This window comes from Panthera leo, chromosome A2, assembly GCF_018350215.1.
Source record: "Panthera leo isolate Ple1 chromosome A2, P.leo_Ple1_pat1.1, whole genome shotgun sequence".
Lineage (NCBI taxonomy): Eukaryota > Metazoa > Chordata > Mammalia > Carnivora > Felidae > Panthera > Panthera leo.
This window is the reverse complement of record NC_056680.1, coordinates 4119929-4147174: the sequence shown is the minus strand read 5'-3', so window position 1 is coordinate 4147174 and position 27246 is coordinate 4119929. Positions and strand designations below refer to the sequence as shown.

Below are 27246 nucleotides of genomic sequence, written 5' to 3'. Positions count from 1 at the left end.
GGCTTGCCCCAAAAGCTACCCCTGAGAAAATGAGCCCTGGATGCAGCAGTTTATTTAGGAGGTGAATCTAGAAAGCACATGGGGAGGTGGTGAAAAAGAGAAGGGAAGAGAGCTAACGCAGGTACTCTAAATCAAACACAGAACCGCAGCCGGCCTGGAGGGGTGGGGGAGGCGGGTGCCTCTATCCATCATGGCCACCGCTCTTGGGCTGAGCGAGGAGGGGAATCAGGCAGAGGAGAAGTGGCCCGGCTGTGGGTGAAAGCAGGCGGGCTGAGGGACACGGGCCGGGGCACCAGCAGCTCTGCAACAGCTACACAAGCCATCTGAAGGAGCCAGCACCTCTGAGGGCCCTCAAGCAGATGGGAGCTCACACAGGGGAAATGACGTGCTCCCGGCCACTCGACTGTGAGCAGCAGAGCTGGGCCCACAGCTGCCCAGACCAGTCTGACCCTAAAGGCCCTGTTTACAACCCCTTTCTACAGCCTCCCTCCAGTTCCACAGTGACCACCATCTCGCAGAAGTGCTGACAGCACCTCCCCGCCCTGCCCTTTGCCACCACTGCTGAAGTTGAAGACTCAACACCACAGAAACGGATTTAGAAAATCCTCTAAAATTTACGTGGTGGCTCTGGGGCCCGGGAAAAGGGAGAAACAATACGGAGCAGGCGTGGGCTCTGGGAGCTTCCACCTCTCTCACCGTGAGCAGTGGAGGGACAGACCCGCCACAGGCTGTGAGCAAACATGAGCCAAAGAACGGCACGGTGTCGTTCAAAGCAGTCCCCGAGAGGGGACAATCATCTGCATGTACAGGCCGTACCACATTGGCTTAAAAACATTTTCTCTCCTCGATGACCCCTTGGTCTTACCTTCCCGTATTTGCTGAAAAGATTCTTCAAATCTGTGGCTCTGGTGGTAGAAGAGAGTCCGCTAACCCAGAAATTTCTACCACAACTGCTACGACCTATTTCAAAAGAAGAGTCTGGTCAAAACCACCACACTCACGAGATCCTGAGTCCTAAAGACTAGTCATTCCAAACCAGACACTTCCCCACTTCTCCCAGATGCCAGCACAACCCAAGCCGGCTAAGACGGGAGGGCCTGCCGCGTCCTCACACAACGCTGGGAAACGCACACCGGGTCTACCAGGGTGGTGAGCAAAGCCACTTTGGCAGCAGCGAACCAGGGGCTATCAGGACCGTGGGAGGTTGGTTCACATAGAAAGTCCCCAAATGGCACTAGGCAGCCCGGTGGAATGGCTTCTGCCCATAGAAGAGCTGCTATCAGGATGAACCCAATCCAGATGCTTCTCCTTCTTGTCATATATACCTTCCCACCTATGCCTCATCTGGATTTCTTCTAGATTGCTAAGAAGGAATCCGAACCAACAAAACGTCGTCTCCGTTAGCGATTTTAATAGAGAGCGAAGCTGTTGATAAACCTGAAGTACCAGATAACCCCACGATAGCTGAAGTCAGAACATTTATTCCCATTTACAAGTATCACTGAGGCTAAGGAAGTCTGCAAATCAGAGGGCCAGTCAGGATCGATGAGCTCAAAGTGCTCCCTCGAAAACAAGTGTCTGCTTCAAATCGACAGGTTAACTCTGAGGACCTGGCCTGCCCTCTATAACCCAGAACCTGCAGATGAGTAGCAGAGGAGGGGAGAAAGGCTTCATGAGAGGCCCCAAAGCACATCTGGGAAAGAAACACCATATGCAACGAACCGGAAGCAGATACCCCACTGCTGCCAAGGCCCAACATGCTCCAGGAGACTGGGGTCGCCCCGGTGACCTACCCTTTTCCTCTTTGGAAAGCCTTTTTGTATCCGAGTCATCTTCGACAGAACTAGAGACAAAAGATAATGTCACTCCAGAAGGAAGCAGCAGAGAGGAAACAAACTCAAAATTATAAAACACGTGCTGAGGTTGCATACCTACCCGAAATTTAGTTCTGAAAAAATGATACCCCGACAAACTTGTATTGGAAATCTGACCTAACCATAAGATTTCAGACCCATAGGAGTTAATTAATTCTGCTGGGCTAAAGATAATTAGGAAGAATTAAAGAAAACAACCATGATAGGTTGAGAAAAGAAAAAAGATTATGTAATCAGTTTAAAATAAAGAGAAATAAAACATCGTTTAGAAGTAAACTACAATTGCATCAGTCTGGCTGGCCAATTGCAGAAAAAACAGCTTATGTGTGTCATTAAATGACCAATGAAAAGGAGATAGCGTCTGGTCTAAAACTGAGAAAAAACAAACCTCATTTTCTGATCAGCGCCCTCACTGGCTGAGGACTCTTTAGGAGCCGGAGGGACTTCATTACAAGCTTCAAAAGCAAACTTCTTCACGTCTTCTTTGCTATCTCTGGGGTCTGGGCTTGAGGCTTCCTGGGGCGCTTCCGCGACCTCCTCGCTAGAGGCTTCCGTGTGCTCTGAGGCTTTACTACTCTGCTCAACTGGCTTCTCTAGCCCTACAGGCTCACAGTCCGTCCGCGCGCCATCGCCCGGCTGCTCCACGGGCTCCCTTTTCACTACCGCTAACAGGGTGTCTGCCCTGCTCGCCTGAGCTCGTGCTGTTGACTCGCTGGCCAAATCTAAGTCACCCTCCTCCGGATGGGCGCTGCCAAAAAGGTCCTCTTCCTCCGCAAGCTTTCTGTCTGGCCCCACGCTACTTGTATCCTGTGCAAAGGGCTGCTCCAGCTCGGAACCTTCTTCTTTTACTGGCTCAGATTTACAAGTTTCCCCCAAAATGTCGAGTATTTTCTCATTTTCTACGGATTTAACAGGAATAGAATGGCACAAGGTTTAATTACCAGGGAAATAAAGCAATCACAAATGCGGAACCGGCACGGCTGCCACGCTAACACGAAGAGAACCGCTAGCTACACAGAGATTGGAAAACCCGCGGGTACACAAAGTTACACTGGTTACACTACCTGCGCTCCAACCGACTGCTACAGTAAGCCGCTACGCTACATGGAAGAGAAAAGCATCCCAGAGATTTAACCCCCAAAACCTTCTGGCTGATTCTTGACAGTCTTCATTCTGTCGTCGTTTACATAGAACTCTTCCAAATTTAGCTTCCAAAGTCCAAGTTGCTTAACTGAATGTATCACCATTCACTGAACAGCTCAATTTCCAAATTTCTTTGAATTTCTTTTAACAGAACAGTCCAACATGAAAACCAGAATCTCTTCCATCGGTGATCTGAGATATTTGCAGTCCAGAAAGTGAACGGTATTTGTTTGGAATTCTCATGAAGAAACTCTTTCCTCTTCTGGAATCCAGTTATGTCTCAATGTTTTAAAACGCATCTCCCTACAACTACCTGCACTGCCTGAATTAAAAACCACAAAGTTAAGACACTGCCCAATATCACAAGATCTGTTTTGTGGGGTGCAGAGGTTATTAGCTCTTGAGAGGCATGCAAACTCTTTCTACATGTTTAAATGCCGTTTATGTTTAAAAAGGCATGAGATAGTCTCATCTCACCAATACAGTTTGTAAAATGAGAAGTCAGCCACTTTCACAGATCTGGTGATATGGCTGGGTTTCCAATCTCTATGATCCTGGTATGTTCTGGATCGTAAACCTTTAGAACAATGTATACTACAGTAAGGCAACTTTTTAAAATTAAAGAATTTAAATTAGAGAAGGTGGAAAGCTAGAATGGTTCCAAACCCCCGCTGGTAAGTTTTTCATTTAACAGTACCTGGCTCCAAGGATGGCTCTTCAATTTCCTGCAACAAAAAACATAAATAAGATTGTGCCAGATGAACGCAATCTAGTTCATTTACGCTGAAAACTAACTAAAAGGGGGATTTCTGAAGTACATACTAGGAAACTCACAACTGCACCAGGTGGAGAACCTGCTCGCGCATTCAGGAAAGAGCCTGCCCTCAGACACGCCACCTCCCTCCCCTCCGCCCCAAGCTCCCCATTGCAGGCTACTCTCCAGGGGCCTGGGCCCTGGTTGCGGATACTGTTTCTTTTGCCTTGTTTCCCCAGCACCTGGCAATCGTATCATTTTCAGTGGTGATGACATCATCACGGGCTTGTCGGTCCCCCTAGACTGAACTCTTAAAAGCCAAGAGAGCGGTGTTTTTGTCTACTTGTGGCGTGTAACACAATGCCTGACATTTCACTCAACGTAGCGCTAATTTCTAAAAATTCAGAAGCGTGAGGGAACATAGGTACAGGTGGTTGGACCTCTGTTCTTAGTTCACATGGTCCTACTACCTCACCTCTGCCTGCCTGTCACTTGAGTGCTGTCCAGCATTACACGCTACTCCCGCCCCCCCCCCCCCCCCCGCTTTTCCAACCAGCGTTGCCACGGGGCCCCCTCTAATCCGTAAATATTCTCCAAACCCTTCCCAGAGAGCCCTGTCCGTCCAGACCATGGCCACTCCTCACCTACAACAGCATCTGGTCTCACTCTCCCTTCCCCATATGCCTGCACTTTACCGCCATGGTGAGCATATGGTTCCTCGTGGCCTAAAGCCTTCAGCGATGGCCCCCACACCCTCTCTCCCCCAGCAGGCCGTGTCCCCGCCCCACCCCCAGGCGAGGCCTACACCTCCCTCAGCACTTGGCTTGGGGGCCATCTCTTCATAGAAAGGCTTCTCCTAATGGCTTCAGAGGCTGCCCACTATGGAAGAGCCCCTCTGTCAACCGACTAGGTTCCACGCACAAATTTAAACACCACACACACACACACACACACACACACACACACACACACATATTAATCAGACAATCCTAACAGGTTGGAACTATCAGTATCAAACTTCTTTTCACAGACAGGGAGACTGGCACAGAGTGACTGACAAACTTCCTCAAGGACACACAGCACAGCCAGAATCTAAGCAATGGCTGTGTGGGTGGGAGTTCACACCAGTCCTGGTCTCTGCTTGACCCTGCTGAGGTACTTCCCATGGCGAGGAAGGGCTCTGGGAAGATGGTGACCACCCTTTCTTCTTCTCATTCATCTCTGTATACACACCTGACACATGCTTGTGGGATGGAGGGGAACGGTCTGCACCTCCACTGGGAACTAGTCTGCCATCCTGGAAAGCACTGTGGAACTGTTCACTTCTCTCAGTTTCGTTTTATGTATTTTTTTTCATGCAACGTACCCCACCCTGGGAATTAAGCCTACAACTAAAGCCAAAGATCATTCTAGACAGAATTCTCTCCTTAACTTTCTCCAGGAAGAAATTAATGTACCTCTATTTGTCTCTCGAAGGGTTTATATATTTTCCACGTTAACACAGGAGCCTTTGACCAAAAAAACCCAAAAAACAAAAAACTAGAGCAAATGGCAAGACCCGGCCCCTCCTTTCCTTTCGGAGTCAGGAAATGGGTGGTGTCACTTTGCAGCTGGAGCGAGACATCAGGACTAAAGGTAAACTGGGCTCCACCACACTTTCTTGAGGTTCGCACCCTCCTCGCAGCTGGGATTCTGGCTTGCCAATAACCAACCTTGCCCCTGCCTGGCAGAAGCAAATGGGGATTGTGTCTGAAAGACGGCTTCTAATTAAGCAGTACAGGTAAATGAAAAATGACACCAAAAAACCCCAAAAAACAAAAACTGGCACATACTATGTTTTTATTTCCTTGCAAAATTTTCCAATGAAAATCAGACTGCTACCCAGATAAGTTTATTCCAGCAGTCTTTATCTAGGCAGGCTTGCTGAAAAATTAAAAGGAAACTCAAGACCCACATGTATGTAAATCCTACCTGAAAGTCAGTCCACATCTCATTTGTTCTCATCTAAGATTTAATATTTACACAGACGATACAGTCAAGATGACAGAGTCATCAAAATAAAGCTCTGCATTTGCTGTGAGAAAATTCCCGTAGACGGAACCAGAACCCCCGAGGTTCCACCCTTCCCAGCTGTGACGTCACTGCTCTGGCCACCCCACCCCTCCTGCATCCTCATCTGGACCCCGAGAATCTCTCCTAGGGAGTGAGTGCTCCCCTCGGCCCCCCCACCCCCACCCCATCTCACCCAACAGAGGACACCACCCAGAACAGATCAGACAGGTGGTCTTTCCGCCGGCAATGAAACCAACAAGACCTTCCCAAACGGGCCCTCCTCTTGGCTGTACAGAAGCCACGGAGCTCGAAGGGGAAGGAAAAGACGAGGAGTCCTTTGCAACAGGCACATTGTATTTGGAGAAAGTGGAAAGTAAAACCCTCTCTGAAGGTGCCAGAGGGGCAAACACACCTCACAATGCCTTGTACTTAGCAGTGCCATACAACATCTGAAGTGGTTGCCAGAAATGGCAGTCTCATCTTGGATTCTAAAATTATTGAGACATACAATTTACCTGCAATATAGTGAAGTCAGATGATGAAGTATCTAAATTGTTTAGAGTTTCTTTGTCCTCCATCTGTAAAATAAACGAGAATACAGCTTATGTTGTCAATACAGGGTAACCCAATGGTACATCCATACAATGAAAAATAACAGCCATGAAAATCACTCCTGACACAGTGCAGGAATCAAAACAGCATTATAGTTTGACTTCACCTCAGTTTAAAGAAACATTCCAAGTGTATATACCTGCAGATAGAGCGTGAAACCCACTAAAATGGTACCAGTGAGGATTTTAAGATGCAAGCCAAAGGAAAAAGGAAAAACAGTAGGTCTAATCTAAAAAGAGATTAAAATTAGGTAGTACAGACTCTCCCAAGTCAGTCGGAACCCGAAGTTTGGGGGCTGCTCTCCCATGAACAATGTCCAGAACCAGACCGCAGGACAGATTCTCAGATTTCTCGGGCCGCCACTTCTCCAAGCCTGAATGCTACGGCTACTGAGCCTGCTGCCCCAAGGTGGCTCCGGCCTAGACTGGGATGGATCCCTTGAGTACCTGACTCCTAGCCTCATCAGTCTCCAAAGTGGAGCGTGGGGATAGGAACACAGGACTGCAAAGTCAGGTGGCCCAGAGGCACCTCTGTTGGGGAAGAACGACTGGTGTACTGATCTTCTAAGAGGCGGGCTCTACGCAATAAGGTGGGGGTTCCCCATACACATAAGGGAGATCCATAAAATTATTGGGCGAACCAAAATAATTTTAACTGCTTGCCATAACACCCCAAGCTGGTTATGTTTTAGGGAGAACAATAATGTTTCAAGTATTTGCTAAAGAACATGTACGGCCTATTACGTTTATCTGGCTAGGAAGCCACCCTTGCACCACTCCTTCCTTCCCGACGCAGCTGTCTCCAGATCGCCTGTGTGTGCTCCCAAGAGTGCAAGACCATCTGTCCTTTCTCTGCACAAGTGGCCACACATTGTGTACCCTGCCACAGCTTCACTTTCCTCTTGGAGATTGTTTTAATTCCTATAAACCTAATTAGTCCATGTACGTGGTTACATTAAAAGTAATAACTATAATAGCAGAAGGGGTGATAACATTTCACACCGACGACAGCAATGACCCTACGGTGCGGCTATATGCTGGGCACTGCTCTAAAGCAGGGTCAGCAGACTTGTCCTGTCAAGGGCCAGCTGGTGTATATCTGAGGCTCTGCAGGCCAAACGGTCTTTGCCATGATTATTCTACTGTACTGTTGGAGAAATCAACCGCAGAAGACTGTCCCCAACAGGAGTGGCCATGTTTCAACAGATCTTTGGCCAGTATGACGACTTTGGATCTAAGCTGGTAAGAAACATTTGTCTTTTCAATCTTCCCCAAACCAATTATTTTTGCAAGTGAAGTCTAGAGAGGTTAACTAACTTGCCCAAGGTCGCACAACAAATTAAGTGGCAGACCTTTACTGAATGGTCTTAATTCTTACACTATACCACTTCCATCAATCATAATTACTTAACCATCACTGACAGACACTCGAGACACTTCCAGGCTTTTGGGACTGAATGTATTATTTTCTAATCAGAGAGGAAAAACCAACTTCAAGAAGCAGCAGCTAATAAGGAAGGGTAAGTACTTCGTCTCATCGCTCTAGCGTTTGGGGTACTTTTGAGGAAAGCCACTGAATGAGACTCACGCCAAAAACTAAAATTATATACCCTATTTGTATCAAAATGAGAGTCATTTCTCAGAATCACACTTTCCATTCCAAGGACAGTCTGCTACCTCTAAGGATACTCAGGATCCGTTCCACTAGCAGAGAACAGAGGTTCCTTCCCTGAGGATGACTCAGGAGGCACCCACCAGAAGACATCTGAGAACCACTATAGAAATGAGGTGCCTCCCAGGAACCCACACATAAGCATTCCTACCGAGATGCCTCACATCTTCTAATTTTTACCGCCTTTTCCATCTAGTCAACATTCACCCTCACAGAAATACAACAATCTAATAAATTTTTCGCACCAAGTCAACACGGTGTAGGAGTTAAGTACATGGACTCTGTCATCAGCCTGGTCTTCTTACTCTCTTACGAGCTATGGGTTCTTGGATCTTTACCTTTACTCTCCAATTTCCTCAAGGAGAAAATAGGCAAAACGTCATTTACATACGTCCTGTTGTGCCAAAAAGATTAAAGGACATCATGCCTAATGCCTGGCAGACAACATTCAATAAAAAATACCCATTACAACTACATTATAATTTGATTTGTTTCTAACATGAAAAAACTAAGGCTTAAAAACCGTCCAAGCTTATTATGGAAGGGTGACTAGAAGGAGGGTACCAGACGGTTCTTTAACAGGAAAAGACCAACTTTCAACCTGTATTTTGGTATTTTCGAGGCTTCTGAGCCATATTACCGTAGACCAACCTCCTAGAATGGGAAGGTCTTGAATAGTGCCCCTGAATGTTTAAGACTGCATTATGGAAATAAATAGCACCTACTCACGTACCTCACCAAGACACTACTTTTCCAAGCAAAGCGTGTTTTCAGAACTGTCTGAATTTTACACGTGAACAGATGAACTAGTTTTAAAAGGACCCAATTCCAGACGCAAACCTTATCATCTACCAAGATATTTGAGGAACTGACGAATCCCGGTACATCCTAGACAGAGACCCTGCCGAGTTACCTACAGCATGTTCTTGAAGCTGCTCAGGAAGGTCTTTCATTTCTCCCTCGACTAGCTCTCTGCTATCGGACAGGGACTCTGGGAGGTTATCCGCATCATCGTCTTCTACGCCGTCTGCAACGCTTCCATTATCGATTTCTGCTTCGTCCAACACGCTGATATCCATCATGTCGATGTCCTGCAAGTTCTCCAGACTTGTTTCAACGTCCTCCTGTGACAAAACAAAACATAACCACCACGTGGCCGCCATGGGTCAATCCACCAAGTTGAGTCACTAGCAAGGCTGCACATACCTGTCCGTCCCCAGAGTTTTCCTCCAGTCCATTGTCTTCCACACCCTCTTCTTCTGGCTTACGTCCTGGAGAAAGAATCATTTACGCCATGAGATCCGTGACATCTATATTCCAGAAGCAGTAACTTTTATAGGCCCTAAGCATTCCAGAAGTAGACACCAACACCACGGCACTTCCCAACTTAGGGATGGTAAGACCATTTGGGACTGGACAGCCTGCTCCTACCCCAGGCAGAAGAGTTCTGTTCTCGACAAGCGGCCGTGCAAGTGTGAGGAGCTAGAAATGAGCGCATAGGAAGGTCGGGGCAGATCAGACCTGTTTTGAGGCCCGGCCTCCGTGTCGAGTGGCTCTGGTTGTGGGAAAAGAGTATTTCACACAGTGTGCTGCCTTTTAGTTAAGAAAGAGCAAGCGTATTTTCCTACAAAACTAACACAAGACAACATAAATAAGCAAAAAGGAAAAACCATTCATAATTTTACCACCTGGAGTTATCAGTCCCCATGTTATCATATACTTACATACACAGACATCCTCTCCTATCTTGATACCTACGTACGCGTAAGATGCTTACAAAAATGGCACCGTACGGTCATCCTGTGATCTCGTCACTTAGTATCTTATGAACGTATTTCCGTATTCTTTAACGGCATCATCTAGAGATACCACCATTGATCTAATTAATACATACAAGTAGAAATTCAAGAAAAAGCTTATAAAGATGAACATCCTGGCAGTTTTCTTAAACGTTTATTTATTTGAGAGAGAGAGAGAGAGAGAGAGAGAGAGAGAGAAAGAGCACATGCGCGAATGGGGGAGGGGCAGAGAGAGGAGGAGACACAGAATTGGAAGCAGGCTCCAGGCTCTGAGCTGTCAGCACAGAGCCTGACGCGGGGCTCGAACCCACAGACCGTGAGACCATGACCTGAACTGAAGTCGGACACGAAATCGACCAAGCAACCCAAGAACCTCCTGGCAATTCTTTTTGCACATAGGCAATTACCATTCTAGAACATATTTCTAGAAAGGGCATTCCCAAGACAAAGGGCATTTTTAAGGCTTTTATTAAAAAAGAAAAAAGATCCTATTATCAAGAGAGGTCACTCCAATTCACACAGCTCCACCAACTATGAATGAAACTGCCAATCTTTCCAAATCTTTGGTAAGATCAGGTGTGAATTTTTACCTTTGTCAATGCACTAGGCAAAAAAAGGAATACTGTCTTCACCACAATTTATCTTAGGTTGCATTTTTGTTCAGGACGCTGGACTCACCCCTTAACCCTTCTCACTCAACCTCTTAATGTTTCTTATGAATAGATTGCTACATTCACAAGCTGTTCTGAAGACAACAGTTCACAACCGGCCAGCAGGTTGGCACTTTCATCTAAATAGTAATTATGTAGCCAATGCCTTTAATTTTTATACAAATTATCAGATGAATAAAAAAAATAGAAAAAATGCAAATGATACTAGAAATGACAGATCTAAAGAGAAAAGGGAAATCATTAGCCATGGTAGTAATGAAAACTATAGGGCAGAAGTGGAATTTTTGGTCCGAGAACAGGCTTGCGAAAATTAAACCCTTTTCATCACGAAGAACGAAATCCCAGGTACGAAGTACACGAAGTACACGAAGTACACGAAGTACGCGAAGTACGCTGTGGAGGCCGAGTCTCAACAGCACAGTGCAACGCAGTGAGCTCACATGCTTTCGAACTACAGCTCCTGGTCACGGAGGCAGAGCTCAGCTTCTGGAAGGATGCGGCAAGGGTTGCTGATCGGCTACCTCTACTCAGCCACAAATCCTCAGAAAAACTCACTTCCTTCAAGACCTTTTTCCCAAAATGAAGATCAGTTTCTTAAAGCCAGTAGCTGTTTTTCCAAGTCACGTAAGGGAAACAAACGTTAACTTGCTTACATTTAAGGATTTATCTTGTGAGTGTGCGAGATGCATTAACGTTTAGGGCAAAGGGCAGGGGAGCGGCAAAAACACAAACCTAATCATGGATACCGTAATTGAGTTTTCTAAAAAAAACCCTCAGGGGTAAGAATTTCCTTATAACATCTGTTCCCTGATTTTTCCATATTCTAATTTCATTCAGCAACATCAGGAAATCTGAAAAGTTTTTTAGGAATACCTTCTTCAAAAACATAGAGCGTGTGGCACCTGGGTAGCTCTTTGGGTTAAGCGTCAGACTTGTCTCAGGTCGTGATCTCAACGTTTTTGAGTTCGAGCCCCGCGTCGGGCTCTGTGCTGACAGCTCGGAGCCTGGAGCCTGCTTCAGATTCTGTGTCTCCCTCTCTGCCCCTCCCCTACCCCACCCACATTCTCTCAAAAATAAACATTAACCCTCCCCCCCCCACAAGAACATGACACTAACAGCACCATTCAATACATTATGTGCAAACAGTCTTTAGTGGCTGGCGGGGAACACCGTTAGCGTTTTATAATATCTCCATGGCAAAATATGCCTTAAGCTTTAAAAAAATGTCTGGAACTCAACCCAGCGCTCTTTATATATAAATATACCAAGAAGATGCACTAGCAGCATGTCCACGGATTATATTTGATAAAGCTGCTATCATTCTAGAATATATACCTCGTACATCCTAGTTACTAAGAAAACTCTAAGTAGGTCACCGTGAACTTTCAACCCTTTACTGATCTCTCCCTTCCACAAGAGGCAGCAGGTTTCCCACAAGCAAAATCAGTTTTCCACGTTCACAGTCACCTTTGCTCCAGAGCAGCAGCACGGGCACACTGCAGCCCAGACTCCTCACAGGGGAGCTCTCTCAAGTAAGAAACCAGCAGAGGTCAAGACGAACATGTATGTGGTTTGCTTTTTGTTTTTTAATATTTATCTGAGAGAGAGACAGAGAGACAGAATCGGAAGCCAGCTCAAGGCTCTGAGCTGTCAGCACAGGGCCCGAGATGGGGCCCGACACAGGGCTCGAACTCACGAACCACGAGATCGTGATCTGAGCCGAAGTTGCAAGTTTAACCAACTGAGCCACCCAGGCACTTCAAGAGAACGTGTGCTGGGAAGAACAGGCTTCAGTACAAAAAGCGTAACACCGGTCGGGAAGCTTACCGAGAGCAACTATTTGGGAAAGCCACTCTTCTAAAGAGGAGACAGGTGTTTAAGTCGATCCAAAATGGATAAAAATGAAAACCACAGCTCTCTAGAATAAGCCAAAGTGCCATCTTTATGTCCAGAGAAAAGGAGGCCCCTCAAATCCTCCCTCCGGAGTAAACAGCATCCTTGTTCACAGCCTCCTAACTACAAGGTATTGCTCTACTCACTCTGCTCTGGCATCGGTAACCTGTAGAGCAGGAACCTGTCCCTTGCCCTCTTGCCTGGGATTCCATCTCCTCTTCCTCCCCTGAGCTTCTTTCTGCCTCAGGACTCACCAGTTAACTGCCTCCTCCGTCTCTGCCAGGGTCCCCCCAAAGCACGAGTGGCCAGATGCACGCGGGCAGGTCATTACTTTTAAAACGTATCTGATTACGGGTGCCCGGGTGGTTCATGGTTCCTGAGCTTGAGCCTTGCGCCGGGATCTCTGCTGTCAGCACAGATCTCTGCTTCGCTCTCCCTCTGTCTCGGCCCCTCCCCTGCTCGTTCTCTTAAGTAAATAACTTAAAAAAAATAAAATAAAATGTATTCTATTACACATTTATGCAATCATATGCTCAAAAACAGTCACACTCCTCACTGTCATTTTTACTTCACGAATAAAAGATTCAGCCTCGTTTTCTTGCACTACGTGTTAATCCACCTCCATCTTTTTTTTTTTTTTTTTAATTTTTTTTTTCAACGTTTTTTATTTATTTTTGGGACAGAGAGAGACAGAGCATGAACGGGGGAGGGGCAGAGAGAGAGGGAGACACAGAATCGGAAACAGGCTCCAGGCTCTGAGCCATCAGCCCAGAGCCTGACGTGGGGCTCGAACTCACAGACCGCGAGATCGTGACCTGGCTGAAGTCGGACGCTTAACCGACTGCGCCACCCAGGCGCCCCTCCACCTCCATCTTTTATTTTGTACTGTGGATATTCCTTAGGTTAGGGACTCCCACGCAAAGAGGCTTTATTAAAAAAATTTTTTTTTCACATTTATTTATTTTTGAGAGAGACACAGCACAAGCAGAGGAGGGGCAGAGAGAAGGAAACACAGAATCCAAAGCAGGCTCCAGGCTCTGAGCTGTTAGCACAGAACCCGATGCGGGGCTCGAACTCACAAACTGTGAGATCACGACATGAGCTGAAGTCGGACGCTTAACCAACCGAGCCACCCAGGCGCGCCCCGAAGAGATTTATTAAATCATTTCCAAAAACTGCCCAACTCCGCACATCCTTGCTAACATGGAATATTAGAACGGTATAAAATTTTGCCAGGGTGAGAGGCCAAAATGAGAACTCTATTTTTTTCTTTGCTTTCCTTCAATTACTGCAAAAGAATCTTTTTTCATTATACAGGCCAATGTTTTTTCTTTGATCCATGAACCACTTGTTCATAATCTCTACTTTGTCAACTGGACTGTGAATTTTCCTTATTAAAAAAAATTTTAGTGTTTATTCATTTTTTGAGAGAGAGACAGAGAGAGAGAGAGAGAGCGAGCACGAATGGGGCGGGGGGGGGGGGGGGGGCAGAGAGAGACGGAGACACAGAATCCGAAACAGGTTCCAGGCTACAAGTTGTCAACACAGAGCCCGACACTGGGCTCAAACTCATGAGCTATGAGAGCGTGACTTGAGCCAAAGTCAGACACTTAACCAAATGAGACCCCAGGTACTTATTTTCCTTATTCTATAATACTTGCTCTCAATCTGTTGCATCTGAGTTATTTACGTCGTCTTTTGCTGAGAGGATTAAACCTTTCGTGCAGCTAAGTTTATTAGCCTTCTTGTCCGTCGGTTTTAGTGTCATTTCAGGTCTTCACCAGGGTAACTATCAAAGTACTGTCCTAGCCAGAATTTTCTATTTGGCCTGGAAGGAGGAAGAACAGATCTTTTCCCACCATGAGATAGACAGCCAGCTGTTCCAGCATCATCTACTGAAAACCCCTCAGTGCCATTTTTAAGAGGAACAAATCCTCAAACTTCCCAGTTTCTGATATCCTATTAAAATTAGAGCAACTCCACATCACTGGTTTTCCATTATTTTTTTTTAAATATTTGTTTATTTCTTTTGATGGAGAGAAAAGCATGTGTGTCAGGAATAACTGACAACTTTCTAATATGAAATCATCACATCTAGAAAAATGTTCTCAAAATTAGTCATGTCACAGGTTTTGAAGATCGCTATTAGCTTTGCTATTTAGGGACACTAAACATACTACCTTTTACACCCACCTTGTCTTTGACTTACAAGTGTTACTGCCACCTCCAAAATCCAACAGAATAAACAATTTTAACTAGTTAGCAAGTTCAGTTGGCACACTGTTCCTGTTAGCCAGAACTTTATTTTTTCACATTTCTGAAGCTGTCACTGGCTAACTTGATTGCTTCAACAGTATTTCATTTCATGAGGCACATTCAGTCCAAGAGACCTAACAAACCCAGCACTGGCCCACGAGGAATGGAGATCACAGTAGCAGGGTACCGCTCTCCACAAAAAAGAACATGGGTGCCTGGAAGAAATGGCTGATTCCCAAGGTACAGCAGGAAAGTACTAGAGGAATACCCTCTTGCGCCAAAAATAAGAAAGTGGTCAAAGAGTGACACGGACATGTCAAAAGACACGTGAGTCAGACTGGAGGGCTCTCACTGGAACAATCTGAATGAACATCATCAAAATAATCATCATAAGGTTTAACAACTTACTGAACAAAGTAAGAGTCTCTACATTCACACTGATAAATAAAGGAGAAGAGCAAGCCATCCCTTATGGCAGAAAACAGACGAATAAACGTAGATAGAATAATACATTTAAAAACTCACCAATGGATAACCTAACGGATGCCAAAAGTAATGGAGAAAGAACAAGATGTGAACAAAAGTCTCAAAGTATCCTTCTCATAGATACAGTTACAAAGAGTAAGATAGTAACTTTCCAGTGGAGAAAAGGGAGGAACACCACTTTAAGTCAGTTACTCAAATGGACAGCATGTACCTCCAGAGAGGATACACCGAGAAGAGCAACGCTTCTGTTGGTACTGCTGACCAAAGTGTGTAATTTGAACCTAATGAGGAAAAGAAATATGAATGAATAAACAAACCCCAATTAAAAAACCAAACTAGCCTTTGTAATAAACAATCTGTACTCTTCAAAAATGGCAATATCAAGAATACAATAGAAATCTTAAAAACTGTTACAGACGGGCACCTGGGGAGGGGGCTCAGTCGGTTGAATGTCCAACTTCAGTTCAGGTCATGATCTCACAGCTCATGAGCTGGAGCCTGGTGTGGGTGTCGGGCTCTGTGCTCACCGCACAGTGCATGGAGCCTGCCTCGAGCTCTGTGTCTCCCTTTTTCTCTCCCTCCCTCCTCCCCTCCCACCAAAATAAACATTAAAAAACAAAAAACAAAAAAACAAAAAAAAGTTACAGATAAAAGGAAACCAAAGAGACATGGCAACTGAATGCAATGTATGACCCTGGCTTATTCTTCCTTTTGAGCCTTGAAGAACCTAATGTCTAAATAAGGTCTGAGCTTAGACAACTTTATTGATGTTAACGTCTTCATTTTGATGACTACGGTTACGTAATACCCTTGCTTTTAGGCAATACTGGAGAATGTAGGGCAAAAGGGCACATGCCAGCAAATCATTCTCAAATAATTCAGGAACAAAACATACATACATACGTATACATACATATGAAGGCTGGGAGGAGAATAAAGAAATTTAGTAAAATGCTAACATCTGGGGAATCTGGACAAAGGATACACAAAAATTTCTCAGTCTTACATCTTTTCTCTAATATTAACTTGTGTCAAACAAACAAATCAGCAGCACAGGATCAGGTATTGGCTAAAAAGCAAACATATCAGTTTTGCTTTTTCCAGTTAAATTTACTTTTCTGACAATTATTTTAAAACATTCTGCTTAGGGGTGCCTGGGTGGCTCAGCTGATTAAACTCTTGTTTTGGCTCAGGTCATGATCTCAGGGTCAGGAGACGGAGCCCCGCTGACAACTTGGAGCCTGCTCGGGATTCTCGCTCTCCTTCTCTCTGCCCCTCCCTCCCTCACGCACATGCACTTGATCGCAAATGAACGTTAAAAAAAAAAAAAACAACTCTACCTAACAGATTACTGGTATGACACTAGACAAGTGCTGAGATTACCTCAGACATACGTTCTAGGATTCTGATTAAAATAACCAACATGCAGATTTTAAACCATGGAGTTTGTTCACCAATCGGGCCAGAAAAAAGAACTTTATTTTCATTAAAATCTTGTTGAAGTGGGGGCCCCTGGCTGGCTCAGTCAGGTACGTGTCCTACTCTTGAAGTCATGATCTCGAGGTGGTGGGATGGGGCCCTGCATCGGGCACGCACTGACAGCATGAAGCCTGCTTGGGATTGTTTCCCTTTTCCTCTGCCCCCTACCCCACTTACGCATGCCTGCCGAGTGTGCAAGTTCTCTCTCAAAATACATATTAAAAAAAAATCTTGCTAAAATGCAATAAAGTTGTTGAACATAATTCAGGAGAACTTACATACTTGCCCTATCAAACATCAAAATGTACTGCAGAGCTCCAGAATAGAATGAATTATGCCAACCAAAGAACCTGGTGCAAGAGTTTGTACTGAATGGTTCTGTTTTACACGAAGTCCTAGAAGAGGCAAAAGTAATCTACCGTGCAAGTAATCACAACAAACGTTTTTTAGGGAGGGTGTGAGGGGGCTCAAAGGAATGTGACTGGGAAAGGACAAGGAATTGGATAACACTGTCCCATATACTTGGATCCCTACCTACCTCACACCATACGCAAAAGTAAATTCCAAATGAATTAAACACCCATATTAAAAAACAAAACAATAAAAGTTACTCTATAATACGGAATATTTTTTATAGTTTTAAAGGAAAGGAAGGCCTTTTAAAACACAACATAAAATCTAGAAACCATATAGAATGGGTAGGTTGACAGTGCAGCCTGTGTTACAAATTAAAACTTTAACAACCTGAGGCGCCTGGGTGGCTCAGACAGTTTAGTGCCCAACTGTTGGTATCATGATCTCATAGTTCTTGGGTGAGCCCTGCGTTGGGCTCTGTGCTGACAGTGCAGATTGGGATTCTCTCTCTTCTCTGTCCCTCGCAAAATAAATAAAAAAACTAAAAAAAAAAATTAAATAAAACAACCTAAACATCACGACCAAGTTTAAATTTTAAAATAGGAAAAAACAATTGCAATGTTTTTATACAGAGAGAGTCCTCAAAAGTCAGTAAAACAAACTCAGCAGAAAAGTGGGCAAAGGGCATGAAATGAAAAGGCAATTAAGAAAATACAGATGGCCAATTAACAGAAGCTGTTTAATCTACGTAAAGAAATACAAATGAAAACTACCTGTGGAGAAATGCAGATAAGTATGATACCTTTCTTCTACATAAGAGACAACATTTAAAAAAAATACGTACTATTCAACATTGAGGGACAATTTAAATAGACACTCCCCCTCCCTGTGGTTGGTAGGGATATTAACCAGTATAGCCTGTTGAAGAGCCATTTGTCAGTGGCTTTTTTTTTTTTTTAATGCTTATTATTTGAGAAAGAGAGACAGAGAGACAGACAGCAAGCAGGGGAGGGGCAGAGAGAGAGGGAGACACAGAATCCGAAGCAGCCTCCGGGCTCTGAACTGCCAACAAAGAGCTTGACACGGAGCTTGAACCCACAGACCATGAGATCATGACCTCAGCTGAAGTCGGCCGCTTAACCGACTGAGCCACCCAGGGGCCCCCATGTCAGTAGCTATTTTAAAATAAAAGGCACATATCTTAACCCCACAATTCTTCTTCTATTAAAAGTTACCAAAAAAGATATTCCCTTAAATACACAAAAATATTTCTGATTCATGGCAGCAAAGATCATTGAAAATACCAAGTAAAAACTGGAAAAAAAAATCTCAACAGTCTAGTAATAAAGAAACTGATGATGGGATGCCTGGGTGGCTCAGTCGGTTAAGCGTCCGACTTCAGCTCAGGTCACGATCTCGCGGTCCGTGAGTTCGAGCCCCGCGTCGGGCTCTGGGCTGATGGCTCGGAGCCTGGAGCCTGCTTCCGATTGTGTGTCTCCCTCTCTCTCTGCCCCTCCCCCGTTCATGCTCTATCTCTCTCTGTCTCAAAAATAAATAAAAACACTTAAAAAAAATTAAAAAAAAAAAAAAAAGAAACTGATGAGCTAAGTTGTGGAATGTTGATACGAAACATTACTATTAAGCTATTTAAGAAATCAGGTCTTTTTACCTGTAATCACCGGGAATGCCCATAAAATGGTAAGTGAAAGAAGCAACCTACAAAATATTTTGTAAATTAAGACCTATTTTCTGGTTTTTTTCCCCCCTAAGTTTATTTTTGAAAGGAGAGAGAACACTAATGGGGGAGCAGTAGAGAGCGAGAGACACAGAACCTGAAGCAGGCTCCAGGCCCTGAGCTGCCCGCACAGAGCCTGACACGGGGCTTAAACCCACAAGCTGGGATATCGTGACCTAAGCCAAAGTTGGACGTTTAACTGACTGAGCCACCCAGGTGTCCCAGACCCATTTTCTTAAAGAGAAAAATATATTTGTACAGCTGTATACATGTCTTTGTGCATTTTTTTTTTAAAAAGACTGCATATACACAGGAAAGTCCAGGAAAGTATCCCCAACCGTCTAATAACTGGTAAAAAAGTAACTTCTACATTTTACTTAATACAGGTCTGTGTTTAAAAAACAAAAACTGGGGCGCCTGGGTGGCTCAGTCGGTTAGGCATCCAACTTTGGCTCAGGTCATGATCTCACAGTTCGTGAGTTCAAGCCCCGCATCCGGCTCTGTGCTGACAGCTCAGAGCCTAGAGCCTGCTTTGGATTCTGTGTCTCCCTCTCTCTCTGCCCCTTCCCCACTCAAGCTCTGTCTCTCTCCAACTCTCAAAACTGAATAGATGTTTAAAAAAAAAAAAGATTAAAAAACATCAAAAACAAAATACCCACTTAGAATACTTTACTTTCTTTCTTTCTTTCTTTCTTTCTTTCTTTCTTTCTTTCTTTCTTTCTTCTTTTTCCAATCAAAAAGAAAAAGAGATCCAACAGGCTCTATTTCCCTCCAGGGTGACCATCTTTCTGTAATTTTCCAGTACTCTTTGTCCTGGCAAAGACATTGACTTGGACAAAGCCAAAAATGCATAATGTACTATAGACCACAGAAGTGACTTTATTCCAAAGTCAAGTCACCTGGCTGCTTTTCTCCAAGAGCTCACACCACACAGTGTGACACACAGGGACTGACATTGGTCTTAGACACTTCAAACCCAATTCTTCACCACTGGCCAGACAATATAAATATTTCATTTTGTTTTTGGGGTTGAGCAACAAAGCCACCAATTATCAACAACTTTCAGAACAGTTCAAATGCTCAGTTTTAGTGGATTCTTTCTTAAAAGAGTAGCTGGATGTTACTCAATTAAATTACTGAGTGAATACTGAAGAAAAAGAAAGACAAGGAAGATAGAGCCCTTGCCCTCCACAATCTCAACACTGACAAGGTGACATAAGCATTAAAGCAAAGTATAAGGAGCCAGGTCATCGCACTGTAGAAGATCTAAGGAGGGAAGAGCTGCTGCCGATGGGATCACAGTTGTCTGTCGATGGACAAAGACTTGAATGCAGACAGAGGGGGAAAAAGGGGAGGTACAACACGTAAATTCAGGCAAAGAAGTTCAAGAAAGGAAACATGTTTGGGGCCTGACTAAAGCCCAGGATGTAGTAGAGGAAGGTGGTAGGGGTGAAGAAAGAAATAGAGATTTGGGTGAGATAGTGAAGATCATTAATGCCACGTGCAATGTGGCATTTCTGCAGTAGGCGATTTTGAAAGCAATGCTGTAAGAGTGACGAGCCTTGTTTTGGCCAGGTGGTATTTAAAAAAGAAGTTATGTTTTGCAAGTCAGAGAAATAGGAGACCCAAGCAGTCCTAAATACCCTCTACGTAAAGAAGAAGGTTAAGAGTCTGGACAAACAAGAGCTGCTGAGAAATCTACAGAGTAAAATGAATAAATACGTAAATACCCTTCCCACTCTGTCTGAGTTCCTAAATACTAGAGAAACAAAATATACCAGAAGAGTCTTACTGGAAACGCAAAGCTTCATTCCAGGCCGTCTGGAGTCACAGGGCAGTCCACAGGCCCCAAACACAGCCAAGTAAGCAGGCAGGCACATTAGCAGAGAAAGTAATTGTGAAGAGAGCTCCTAAAGTTGGCAGTGCTTATAAGATTCTCAATACCTTTGCTGGATCTCTTTGATGTCTTCTTGTTTCCCTCAGAGGTAATTTCAATTTCATCAGGATTACCCCCTTCATCTTCAATTGCCTAAAGGGAAGGTTAAAAAGAAAAAGTTAACCAAAAAAGGCAACATGCAGACTTGACTTTCATGGAGACTTCAGGAAAGGGCTGCCCCCCAACTCCTCTGTGGTCTAGCTCTATGTTGGAACAATGACTCTGGAGTCAGACAGACTCCACCAGTCCTTAGCTGTATGGATAAGGCGCATTTACTTACTTTGAATAGTTCACCCTGGAACGTGAGGCTAATAAAAGTATTCACCCTAGAAGGTCGTCCCGAAAACTCTCATCTGTGTAAATCAAGCACTCAACAATCGGCTGTTTTAACGCTATCATCACCACAACCTAGTTTATTCTCTTCCTGGACCAAGAAGAACTCAAAAAGGGAAAAGCACTCTCTTCCATTTCCTACGACTTCACCCAGCAACGTGCTGTTGACCCTCTGTGACCCCCTCTCCATGCCGTGCCTACACTTAGCACTGTCTGGACAGACTACTTACTAACGCTCACGGGCGGAGATCATAGCGTGTGCAGCACAAGACTGAACTGACACGTATTACCTCATCAGGTCACCCACACCTATGACGGCCTGCAAAGGTCTCGCTCTTAAGCACTAGGGGACGCACCTGAAAGGATACAGGATTACAAGGCTCTCCCGGCAAGCCGGACCTCCCATCCTGAGAGCCTGTCCTTCACTTGAACAGCCCACACCCACGCGCGGCACAACACACCCAGCACCGAGGAGGCACTCGGCAAACGGGTACTGGGCAGGTCGCTCATGACCTCCCCGGATGCTGGGCTGGGCTGTGCTTTCCGGCTTTACCGAGAACCCTGTCTCTCAGTACTGTACTGTCCTGTGAGCACGAGTTCTATTTAAACCAGCTGCAAACGCTGTGTTTTATTCGTCGGTGGTTTCAGAAATTTCAGGGTGGAAGGAGTTTTCCAGCGGGGAAGGCTGAACTTGAAATGGGTCTTAGGAGCTTCCACATCTAGTCCATACCAGGAGCAAAGAAAGTCTCTCCCTTCTGTCCAAAGCCAGAGCAAGGAGGAAGAAGTGGAAGTTCCGCTCTGGGACCCAGGAAAGCACAACCAGGAAGTCCCCCATGTTCTTCCTGGCAACAGAGGGTTCTGGAATCCTGCAGGGGGAACAGAGACCTGCCCCCAGACAGAAGGCGTAGCGTTCTGCCCCTCGGTGTGTCTCCCCTGGGTGCAGTGTTTACAGGATCATCTCTAGGGGCACCGTGGGCTCTGAGTCATCCTTACGGAGCTCGGCGAACTGCACTCTCTGTGCTCCCTCCGCCTTCTCCTCATTTCCTTCCTGGAAAAGTGACTGGAGAAGGGACACCAGGTGGTGAAAACAGAAAAGAAAAGGAGGAGCAGTGGTTCCAGACCCGCTGGGGCGGGGGAGCGGATACACACAAACGCTGATGCCGTTTCTGCACGACCACCGCATCCCTGAGAAAACGAGGGGACAGCGGAGGAAGCCAAGACGGCTCAGAGGGGACAGTTGGAGGGTCCCCGCAGTCACACACCAACCGGTCTCCGCCACCAACGTGACAGGCAGGCCCAACGCCACCCTAGCAGCCCTGCAGACCGTCCGGGGTGAAAGAAGGATGGAGGTCCCGATTTGGCTTTGCCGGCGGGGGGCCCCGGTGGCCAAGCAGGCCGACCCCAAGTCCCCAGGTGCCGACCCTCGGCCTGCGGGCACTTCTGTCAAGGTGCACGTCTGGGCTGACGGACGACGCCGAGTCTCGAACAAAGGAGGTCGGAATCCACAGCGAGAGAAACACAAGCTCCATCGAGAAAGGCCCGACCGACTCTGAGCTGATCGACTGCTGGTTCTCAAGTCCGAGCTTCCTCGTTCGGAAAATAGGAACCCTGCTTCCTCTGAACAGTGATCGGTAACAAACAAAGCCCCGACACGCGACTGTCCGGGGGCCAGAATCACAGATCACGTCGCCTGCAGGGGCTGCCGGCCGGGGAGGCCGAGACTACGCGGGAGACGGCCCCAGACAGCGCCGGGCGGACGGGAAAAGGCAAAGCGGCCGAGAGCAACGCGCGGAAAGCGGAACCGCGGGGCCCCGACGCGCAGCTGACTCGTGCTTCCCGCGCCGGCCCCTCAGGGCTCCCCCCACGGCGGGGGTCACGACGATCCCGCCTCCGCAGACCAGCCGCACAGGGGAGCGGAGCGAGCCGGGCCCACCGCGCACCCGCACGTGCCAGGCCCCGGGCCAAGCCCGCCTCGCGCGGCCTCGGCTGATCCGACCACGAGGGCGCCACCGTCCCTTCTGCTCGGGGAGCGTCCACGGGCTTCCAGGCCCCCGACCGGGCCGCGGAGCCCGGCGTCCGGACCCCCGGACGGGAGCCCCCCCGCTGCCTGCGTCCGGGTGAAGCCCTGAAGCGGCCCCCGCGCTCCTCCCGCCAACGTCTCCGCGGCCCCGGTCGCCACGGTAAACACTGGCCTCCCTTCCCCGGGGTTTTCTGGACCTGCGGCTGGCAAGTCCGTAAACCGGTTTTTCTCTCTTTTTTTCTTTTTTTTTTAAGCGTTTGGACGCGCTCTTGGCACGCTTTTGTGAATTAGCCCTCCGGTCGAGGTGCGTCGGCCCTAACGGGTCAAGGCGCATCCCCACCTTCGGAGAACGGCCGGCGGCCGGCGCGGGTTCCAATCCCGCCGCCTCGTCTCCGCGGCCGTGTGACCTTGGCCGAGTCCCCCGACCTCGCCCGGGGAAAGAGGGTTTCCGGGCTTCCTGTCGTTTTCGCTGGCCGCGACGGGACAGCGAGAGGAAGGCCCTCCGCGCAGCGCCTGGTGCGGAAAACAGGGGCCCCCCGGCCCAGCTGCCCCGCCGCCCGCCCGCCGCCGCAAGGCCGCGGCGCTGTCCCCGGGTCGCGCCGACGCTCTCTTCTCTCTCCTGAGCGGCGCTGCGCTTCGCACCCAGGACCCGCTGGGCTGGGCGCTCCCGCTGAGGCCTCGGAGGGGCCGGGGAGAAGCCCGGGGCGCCAGGCCAGGCGCAGGCCCCGAAAAGGGCCGGAGGCGGACCCAGACACCGGGGGACCCCCGTCGCGGCCGCGAGGACCCCCCCCCCACGCCCGCCACCTCCTGCCGCCCCCAGGGCCCCAGCTCCACCTTTTTGAGCCGCTCCATCAAAACGCTCTTATTGCCGCTCGAGTCCAGATTCCGTTTCCTCAGCTCCGCCCGCAGATCGATTACCCGCAGGTCGCTGAGGCGCCGCGTCCCGGTCTCGGACGAGGCAGAGCTCAGAGCCGCTGCGCCCGCCGCACCCGAATCGCCTAGGCCTGAGAGAGTCTCCGCCATTCCAGGGACCCTGGCTCCGCCGCCCACTTCACACAGAACCGGGCCGGTTTTATCTCGGCTCCTAGCACAAAATGGCGCCGCCTGCGAGGGAACCGCTCCAGCCGCCCTGGCGCGCCTGGCTTCTGCGCAAGCGCACCCGGCGCGGAGCCGACGCTGCCGGTCGCGTCTGCACATGCGTGGTGAGCGCTCACAGGGATGGGCGCAGGCGCGTTGCAGCTCGCCTGCCTCCCGCCGCGGACGGCCGCGACACATGCGTGCTGCAGTTACGGCGCCTGCGCGTTGTGGTGGGGAACGTGCGGTTGGTCGACGCGCGAGCGCGCGTGCTGCTAATAAAGCTGGCATGTGTGGCACGCATGCGCGGCCGGAAAGCGGGGCGGGAGAAAGCGAGTGCGTTTTCCTCTTAGGCGGCGCCATTTTGTGCTCAGAGCCGCTACAGCCGCCGGCGGTGTGGGAAGGAGGTGGCGGCGACGCGGGACCTGGGATGGCGGAGACTCTGGCAGGCTCCGGCGAGTCGGGTTCTGGCACAGCCGCTGTGGGGTCGGGTGCCTCGGAGGCTGGGACGCGGCGGCTGAGCGAGCTGCGGGTGATCGACCTGCGGGCGGAGCTGAAGAAGCGGAACCTGGACACGGGCGGCAACAAGAGCGTCCTGATGGAGCGGCTCAAGAAGGTGAGGCGGCTCGACGTCCCGGGGTGGAGCAGGAGGTCGGGGCACGCCCCCGCGCGGGCCTGTCACCGCGGTTCCCGGACCTCCTTCCGCCACTCCCCGCTTGTGACGGACCCCGGCCCGAGCTCGCGGGGACCAGGGGGCCCCGGCTGTGTGACCTTGGCCCGTCACCGCCCCTCTCTGTGTGTCTCGCCTTTGGTCCCCCTTCCAACCAGTGCCCTCGAGTGTCGAAAGCGCGTCTTGATAGCCACCGGCTGGCCCCGGGGCTTGTTCCGGGCCCCGGTTGGAGATTTGGTTCTGTGACCTTGGACAGGTGCCTTCTTCTCCCTTGCGCCTCAGTTTCCCCTCCTGGAGAACGGCTGACTGAGGGGCCTTGGAGATGTTGGAGGGGAGGGAGCTGCGCTGGTTCCTATTCCAGGGTCTTCGCTCGCAGGTCTTGCGCTCGACGGCTCTTCTTCCAGGGCCGTCCTCTGGCTGGCGGGCGCCTTGTCTTTCTCGGTCGCTTGAGCTGTGTCCCCAACATCCTTTGTAACGTGTTGCTCCGTCTCCCCGCTTCTGCGTTTATGCACCGCCCCCGCCCCGGGCCAACCCCGAGTATTGGGGGGGGGGGTGTCTCCCCAAGAACAGGCTCCTTGCAGGACTTGAGTTTGCCATCGAGTTCCCCAGTCCTGCCCAGCCCCCCCCTTGTTGAACGCCGCTCAGGCTTTTCCAGAAGGTGCGTCTAGCGCGGGGTCTCTGCTGGTTACCTGGAAGCGGAAGTTAGCGCGATCTTTAGGGCCCGCGTAGGACCGTCCTTGACCCCCGCTCGCACATCCCCCGGTGCCTCGCACCCAGCGAGGACCCGGACCCGGACGTGCAAGCCTTTCGAAGGGCTTGCGGCTCGAGGGGTCGGCTGTGTCGGCTGCCGCGCTCCTCAACTTCCTTCGATTTTCTCTCTTCTTCACAGGCGGTTAAGGAGGAAGGGCAGGATCCCGATGAACTCGGCATCGCCTTGGAAGCCTCCAGCAAGAAGACGGCCAAGAGAGGCGTCAAAGGTAGCGGCTCGTGCTGGTTGCCGCCTAAGGCCCGGCGCTCAGGGAACCTGCTAGCGGAACCGGTCCCGCAGCACCGGTTCTGTCCGAGGGCCGGAGGGGGGCTTTGGAGGTTCCCGTCTGACGATTCCGCTTGCTTTTTTGCTTTCGTCACCTTGCGAGTAGTTCTGGGAAGACGAAAGAGACTTTGCGGGTGCTAAGTAGGACGCCTGGGCTCTTGTCGTTGGGATTTTCGCTGAATGAGGGTGAGGCCCGCTCTTAAACCTGCTGTGGCTTCTTCCTGGGCTCAAAAACTAGGCTTTACACCGAGGGAAAGGACACCAGCAGGAGACTAAATAGAACCCAGCTGCCCGAAGGGTCCAAAATAGATTGTTGGGAGCGTTTACACCCAGCCTATTTTCCCCTGGTGAGTTGTTTCTTGTTCGCTTTAAGGCTTTATTTTTATTTTTATTTATTTTTTTATTTTTATTTTTTTCAACTTTTTTTATTTATTTTTGGGACAGAGAGAGACAGAGCATGAACGGGGGAGGGGCAGAGAGAGAGGGAGACACAGAATCGGAAACAGGCTCCAGGCTCCGAGCCATCAGCCCAGAGCCTGACGCGGGGCTCGAACTCACGGACCGCGAGATCGTGACCTGGCTGAAGTCGGACGCTTAACCGACTGCGCCACCCAGGCACCCCAAGGCTTTATTTTTAAGCAGTCTCTGCACCCAACGTAAAACCTCTGAGGTCAAGAGTCATGTGCTCCATGGACCGAGCTTGCCAGGTGCTCAGCAGTCAGATATTTTTTTTTCTCCCTCTCTCCCTTTTTTTTTTGACATGTGATTCAAATACCATAAAATTCACCTGTTTACAGTGCACAATTCGTTACTTTTTAGTATATTCATAAGGCTGCGTCACTGCTACGTGATTCTAGAACGTTTCCATCATCCTACGTAGAAGTCTTTGTGCCTATTAGCATTTGCTCCCCATTCCCCGCCCCCCTCCCCTGCCGGAAGTGTGTAATTGTTCTGTTCCACGTAAATAGGATCGCACAATACGTGGCCTTTTGTGCCTAGCTTCTTTCATTGAGCGTGTTTCCAAGAGTCTTCTGGTTTGTGACATCTGTCAGTGGTTCATTTCTTTTCGTGGATGGGACCAGCTGTTTCTGGAAGTATTTAGTTCCACAAAGCTTTGAAATCTTGTTACCGTCATTGGTTTTCGTCCTCAGTTTTTGTATGGATGAGGACAATCTGATTTTGGAACTTGCGTGTGATGTGGGTTATTTTCCTGAAAGGTGCCACCGCAAGAATTCTCACCGTGGGCTATACCCTGTTCATCTGAAAAAGAGTTAAATTTAGGCAGTGGAGCACACCCGCTTACAAAAGGAGAAAGTAATTTGTAGCGTTTTCAGTAACTTCAGTTTACTTTTTAGAAGGGCTGTTCTAGAAGGGCTTTTGCATGACTCATCTGTTTAAAAA

At 48.3% G+C, this 27246-nt stretch overlaps 2 protein-coding genes across 4 annotated transcripts in view; one reads left to right on the top strand and one right to left on the bottom strand.

The window, feature by feature from the left end:
- SAFB (scaffold attachment factor B) overlaps positions 1–24221 on the bottom strand; it is a 36414-nt gene extending 12193 nt beyond the window's left edge. For both annotated transcript variants that reach the window (XM_042928118.1, XM_042928119.1), the window contains exons 1-9: positions 23903–24221; positions 20724–20808; positions 9313–9377; positions 9024–9230; positions 6339–6401; positions 3715–3742; positions 2263–2773; positions 1794–1843; positions 866–960 (exon numbers count right to left, since the gene is read on the bottom strand). In XM_042928118.1, the coding sequence (XP_042784052.1) occupies positions 866–960; positions 1794–1843; positions 2263–2773; positions 3715–3742; positions 6339–6401; positions 9024–9230; positions 9313–9377; positions 20724–20808; positions 23903–24091 (1293 nt within the window). In that variant the 5' untranslated portion in view covers positions 24092–24221. The remainder of the gene's footprint in view (positions 1–865; positions 961–1793; positions 1844–2262; positions 2774–3714; positions 3743–6338; positions 6402–9023; positions 9231–9312; positions 9378–20723; positions 20809–23902) is intronic.
- A 243-nt stretch (positions 24222–24464) lies between these two features.
- SAFB2 (scaffold attachment factor B2) overlaps positions 24465–27246 on the top strand; it is a 33027-nt gene continuing 30245 nt past the window's right edge. Inside the window, exons 1-2 of one of the 2 annotated variants that reach the window (XM_042928121.1) lie at positions 24465–24758; positions 25702–25789. In XM_042928121.1, coding sequence (XP_042784055.1) covers positions 24573–24758; positions 25702–25789 — 274 coding nt within the window. In that variant the 5' untranslated portion in view covers positions 24465–24572. The other variant, XM_042928122.1, reaches the window with a different exon arrangement.